General features: G+C 28.5%; 1 protein-coding gene across 1 annotated transcript; it reads right to left on the bottom strand.

The window, feature by feature from the left end:
- Positions 1-780: 780 nt before the first annotated feature.
- On the bottom strand, positions 781-2,325 carry LOC120196026 (GATA transcription factor 4-like). Its single transcript, XM_039197931.1, has 2 exons — positions 1,921-2,325; positions 781-1,416 (listed from the first exon to the last, which is right to left on the bottom strand). Exons 1-2 carry the CDS (start codon positions 2,218-2,220, stop codon positions 781-783), a joined length of 936 nt encoding a protein of 311 aa, XP_039053862.1. The 5' UTR covers positions 2,221-2,325.
- Positions 2,326-6,000: the final 3,675 nt, after the last annotated feature.

The raw sequence follows: 6,000 nt of genomic DNA, 5'->3' as shown, positions 1-6,000 counted from the left end.
GGCTCCATCAAATTGTGATTGCACCCATTTGCTATATTTATTACATACTTTTTTAGGTTAATTTATAAGTAGTAACATTTCTCAACTTGGTTTTTTAAATAAAAATAAATAAATTGATTTGATATTTTAACAAGTAATAAGATTATTAATATGATATTGATCGATTGAAATATTAACAGTATTAAATATTACGCCTTATAATTTGATTTGTCGTTAAAATATCACGCTAACATTACGTATTAGTTTATAATATATATATATATATATATATATATATATTAATTACATTTGATAATTTTACTATTTTGTGCCCATTGGTCTAGAAGTAGATTATCTTAAATCAAATGTAGATTAAGTTATTTATGAATAGATTTATTTATGAGCATGATTAAAATGTATATTAATTGTAAAATAATTATTTAAACGACTTGATGATTTTTAACTTCATAAATAAAATCGGAAATTCATTGAGTATCTATATAAACATTAATTAACATTTCAAATATACATACAATGCCTATTCATGGAAATTTAAGAAACCAATTCTAAAACCTATCAACTGGGCTTGAAAATTATGAAAATGTCTCTTTTATGATTATATTTTTTGAAACAAAAAGTAATAACAATGCTTAAAATTTAAATACTAATATTATATTTATTAATGGCATACATTTTAACACAGATTTGTAATTAAATAGTGTCTTAATCACTTATATTAAATATTATATGTGTTAAAAACAACTACTATTCTTTTTTTTAAGATTTAGTTTAATATCTATTTTATTTGAAATTCCAACTAAATCGTGGCCCTCCATGATGATGGATCAAAAGATCATCACCACCGTTGGATATGTCGAACACCGAAGTTTGACCAAGAAAGTGTTGATGTTGTGCTCTTTGCATTTCCTTTTGCCTCCTAATCTCCAAAACTTTCCTATGTGAATTCGAATGCTTCGTCGACAAGAACGTCGGACTCGCAGCGGGTCGGTATTCGGGTACCAACCGGCCCGATTTGTACCTCACCCCACACGCGTTACATAGCGTTTTTGGACCCATCGGCCCGGTCCTCCATTGCGGGGTCTTATCCGAAGCACAATGTAAACATTTCCGACCCCATGATGACTCCGAACTAGCTTTTGCACTCTCTCTTTTCTTTTGACCCGTGGGGTTTGGGTTGAGCTGAAGGACTCGAGTGGACCAATCGCACGGTGCGGCCTGCGGACGTTTGGACCGGGCCTTCCCTGGAAGCGGAGCCCCATGTTGGAAAATCGGATCAATGGAGCTTCGAGATAAGGAATCGGATCGCGCTGAAGAAGAGGAGGATTCAGGTGTGGGTAATTTTGCGAAAATGGGGTCCGTCGAGAACGAATCATCAACGAAATTTGTGAGCCATTCAAGTTCAGTCAAATCATCATACTGTAAAAAAACAAATTTATTAATTATTTTCTACAACTAAGTCATACATATATATAATATAGATGACTATTTTACATAATAAGTTAACAAAATAAATAATTTTATTTATTTTAAAAAAACTACTCCAACCATTAATATCATTAACATTAGACTCCAAATTTTACTTATTATTAAGTTATTTACTGTGTTTATATTGATTCGTTTAGAAACTAGTAAGATTTTATGAATACGTTGATGGCAACCTTTGAGGATTAATGGTATCAATATTGGGCTAAATTTTAAATTTTAAAAGGTAAAAGGATTTAATTTTTCACATTTTAAGTAAACTATAGAGACTAAATCTTAAATGTTACAAAACTATATGGATTGATATCAAATTTTGACCGTTTAGAATTCCATTTTTACGGAAATTAAAAGATTAAAATAACGTTAACTTCACGTAAATGGTAAATTTATAGTTTTAGCTTTACCATGCAAAATTAGAGAAATAAATTAAATTATTACCGGGACGCAGAGTTCGCCGGAGAACTGAGAGGAGTGAGTGAAATTAGCTTCAGAGAAGTGGCTTTCGCTGCCGAATACGGAGGGATTGCGGGTGACGGTGGAAGAGTCAGCGGAATTACCGGCGACATTGTCGAAGAAACCGTCACCGATAACGGCTTCTTTGTTAGAGAAGTCAAGGAGATCTTCGACGGTGAAATTCTTCCCCAGCTTTTGCTCCACCGTCATAATAACCTCCGGTGAGAAATCTCCGGTTGATGAACCGCCGTAATAACCTCCGACGAAGAAGTCTCCTGCCTGCATTTGAGCCTTTACAATGTTCCACTTCCTATTCACGATATATATATAAATGAAATTGGAAATGGTATTTTAGAGAGACAAAGCTTTGGGGCTTTGAGAGTCTCTGTGTGTGTGTGTGTGAGAGAGAGAGAGAGAGAGAGTGTGTGTGAAGAATGAAGGGAGAAAGGGTGGGGTTTTGAGGAGTGAAGGTGAATGGCGTAAATGTAAATATTTGGAAATGGGAGCATCTTTCTTTACATGCAAAGCATATTATATTACACTAATTTAATAATAGTAAAGATCATCGATCGAGTGATATTGATTGTAAAGAAATTGTTGTCATTCCTTGATGTACTAAGTTCGAACACTAAAAATGTTGAGGGTATGAGCTTTAAATGTCAAATGATTGAAAGTTATATTTAAATAGATATTATATTATAATTATCTCATATTAATCGAAAGATTACCACGAACTAAGTTACTTATTACCTAATGATTAAAAGATTTGATTATATAATATATATATATATATATATATATTGTTTTGGGGTTTTCTTAATATTGTTTTTATTGTAGTTTGTTGATGATATGGGTGGGGAAATTGTAAGTCCTTGAATTTTTTGTTACGTGTGTTTCTTCTTCTTCTTCTTCTTCTAAATTTATTAGTAGTATAATTTAAGGTTTAGTATGCCTGATCTTTGTCTAAATTAATTTTAATCTAGATTTGAGTATATTTCAATTATCAATCGGATAGCATATTATAATGATTGGTTTATATTGTATTTTTTCAGATGTATCAACTTTGATTGTACTTATAACTTCTTAAAAAAATATTATAACAATTAAACCATTTCATTTCTAAGTAATTTAAGAAATTAATAGCACGAATTAACTTACTTTGGTGGTTAAAAGAATCGTTGTTGTTCCTAGAGACCATGAATTTGAGTATCAGTGACTGTAACATGATGATTGAACATTCATTGTTAAATAGTAAAAGGAAAAAAAATTAATAGGTTTTTTTCCGATGAAAGATTCTATATTTCTATTAGTAAAGAGAATATTGTTCTTTCCAAGTATCTTAAGTTTGAATAATTTGATATGTAAATAAACAAATTTATCCATGTTTAAAATTCAACACATACTACTTTGAAATAAGATTTTGTTGGTGTTCTAAAAATAATTAAAAGTTAGTTAATATATCAACAACAATTAATTGATCAAGTGGGATGAGACACTAGATTTCTAAAGCATGGTCAGGAGTTCGAATCTTGGCATCTGTGTATGAAGTAAATTTGATTGGGAGGGTTGCCCCATAATAGGCCTATGTAAAATCCGATCTGGATTAGTCGGTTAATAGATAAGTGATTAATTTTTTTAAAAATTTCAAAATGGAGACTTAATTAATGTTCTAGTTAGTTTTACATATTTTTAAAAAATATGTATTTTGATATCAATTAAATTATAAATTTACATATATATAATTCATTTTCTACGTATAGATATTACATATAATATAACTAATTAACAAAATATAAGCCAATAAACATTTCACGTCTGGTAAATATAAAAACAATATTAAAAACTTTCTGTTAATATATTTTTTTAATTGTTTAGAGTATTTGTAAGATAATATATGTTTTAAATTTTTTTAATTGTTGATAATGCGCATACATCTTATAAACGCAACTACACAAATTTAGATCTAAGAACAAAAATTTATATTTACTAATGAATTTAGTTAATAAATTTAAAAATTACTTAATATGTCCATTGGAGAGATTAATCGGTATAAAATTGAAACTCAACTCCATTTTTTATATTTGAAAATTATGGTCCGTTTGTTTACTGAAAACATTTTTCAAAAAATATTTTTCATAAAATAAATTATATTTTCTGAAAAATATTTTTTATAAAACATTTTACAATAAATAATATTAGATGCAACAAGGTGTAAGGTGTAGCTAACCATGATGGAGGCAGCTGTAACATAAAAGGGTAACAGTTATGTCGGCCAAACACATCTATTCCCTCCATGGGAGCTTTTAATTGCCCTTACTTAAAACCCACCCCTTTTAATTATTAGTTATTGACCTTGTGGAGAAAACATATAAATTTTATCCTAATTGCTACAATATTAATATTCTTTTCCAAATTTAAGTCATTTAAGAAAATAAGATTAAAATTAGATTCTATTCAAAGTCGAGTTAGATAAGATATTTTCAATTTAAATCAAATCAGATCATTTAACTATTTAAATAATATTAATTAAATTATTTTTGTTAACATTTTATAAAAAAATTAATATGATAATTAATAAAACAGTCACTTATTATTATATACATATTCTTTTAATTTGATTTTAATTTTAATCTACTCTAATAAACTTAATCCTTCAATTATATTATTTAAAGTTAATTACCATTTCATCTTTCAATCATTTAGATGCATAATATTCGGGTAAAAAGATCAAGTAAAAAAAATCTCATTTTGTTATTTTCTTTGAAAGTTCAGAAAGAAATATCTTTTGATTAATGTAATTAATATCTTTTAAGAGGGTGAGTTGGACCCACTTAGCACGTGACAAAAGAGTTGGAGGTGTCAGCGATCATGTGATTATCTTTTTCTAAAGTTTTAAATAAACTGTGAGGGTGGGGCCATAGTCCACGTGGCATGCATTAATTGAGTTTTGGCAGTGGGGACCACTTTCCATTTTATGCTTCTCCTACCCTCCCACACGAGCAATATTCCTTTGTTAAGAATAACTAACATGGTAGCACGTGCAAACTGATATCACGTGATTGGCAGCCATCACACGTGACTCAAAGTCTTGGTCTCCCCCTTTAATTTATTTTTTAATTAGTATGGAGAAATTATAATATAATATATGTTTAAAATTTTTATAGTTGTCGATAATGTATATACATTCTATAAATATAACCGTTAGAACTTGTAACCTCTAAAGATAATAACACTCTTTTGTCACTGAGATAGCTCAATAGATTATCCACCTTTAAAATTTGGAATAATGTAAAAATGATATTTTTTATTAATAAACTTTGAAATATTATACAATGATTATTAAGTTTATCAAACTATTATAAAATAATTAATAAATTTATCAAATTTATTATGATTTTATAATATCGTAGAGACCATTCTATAACAATTCAATAAGTTTAATAAACATTTTATAATATTTAAAAGTTTGATGACAAAAAAAATATTTTAACATTTAATGACTTTTGATGTACTTTACCCTTAATATTTTTAGAGACTCCCATTGTTTTTGAAAATATTAAATCCATCATTTACTTTTTGATATAATTAAAGCACTAGTAGACATTTATATTATTTCAAAATCCCTATCAAGTGGTAAATAGTTTGATATGACTTAAGCAATGTTTCGAGTTCCAATCTTTATATATGTAAAAAACCCTGCTACAAGACACCCACCAAAATTAAATATATGACGCGAATCAGTCTCAATTAGTCAAAGCAAAACCTTCAAACCTAACAATTCCATATCTTTATTAAGATTTACAGCTGTGTGAATCCATATTTTTTTTTCAGATTAAATTTCAAATTAGTGGAAGCTACATGATTTTCACCATAGGCATATGTCTTTCAAGCTATAAACGTATCGAGTTTGAACAACTGCGTTTGTAGATTGTGTGCATTATAAATGATTAAGATTTCGAAGAGATACTGCTTTATAATTATCTCATGCAAAAAAAAATAGCATGCTTGAAAATAAACGAACATAAACAAAAGTCTATTAGGTTAAGCTTGATTCATATACAGCCC

Source organism: Hibiscus syriacus, unplaced genomic scaffold, assembly GCF_006381635.1.
Source record: "Hibiscus syriacus cultivar Baekdansim isolate YM2019G1 unplaced genomic scaffold, ASM638163v2 tig00117026_pilon, whole genome shotgun sequence".
Classification (NCBI taxonomy): domain Eukaryota; kingdom Viridiplantae; phylum Streptophyta; class Magnoliopsida; order Malvales; family Malvaceae; genus Hibiscus; species Hibiscus syriacus.
Note: the sequence above shows the minus strand (reverse complement) of the source record. Positions and strands in the feature narration are given on the sequence as shown.

Excerpts from the sequence above, each read along its gene's own strand:
- LOC120196026 (XM_039197931.1), bottom strand. The coding sequence starts at position 2,220 with ATGCAGGCAGGAGACTTCTTCGTCGGAGGTTATTACGGCGGTTCATCA. Across the intron at positions 1,417-1,920 it reads CCGGCGAACTCTGCGTCCCG|TATGATGATTTGACTGAACT; the intron begins GTAATAATTTAA and ends GTTTTTTTACAG.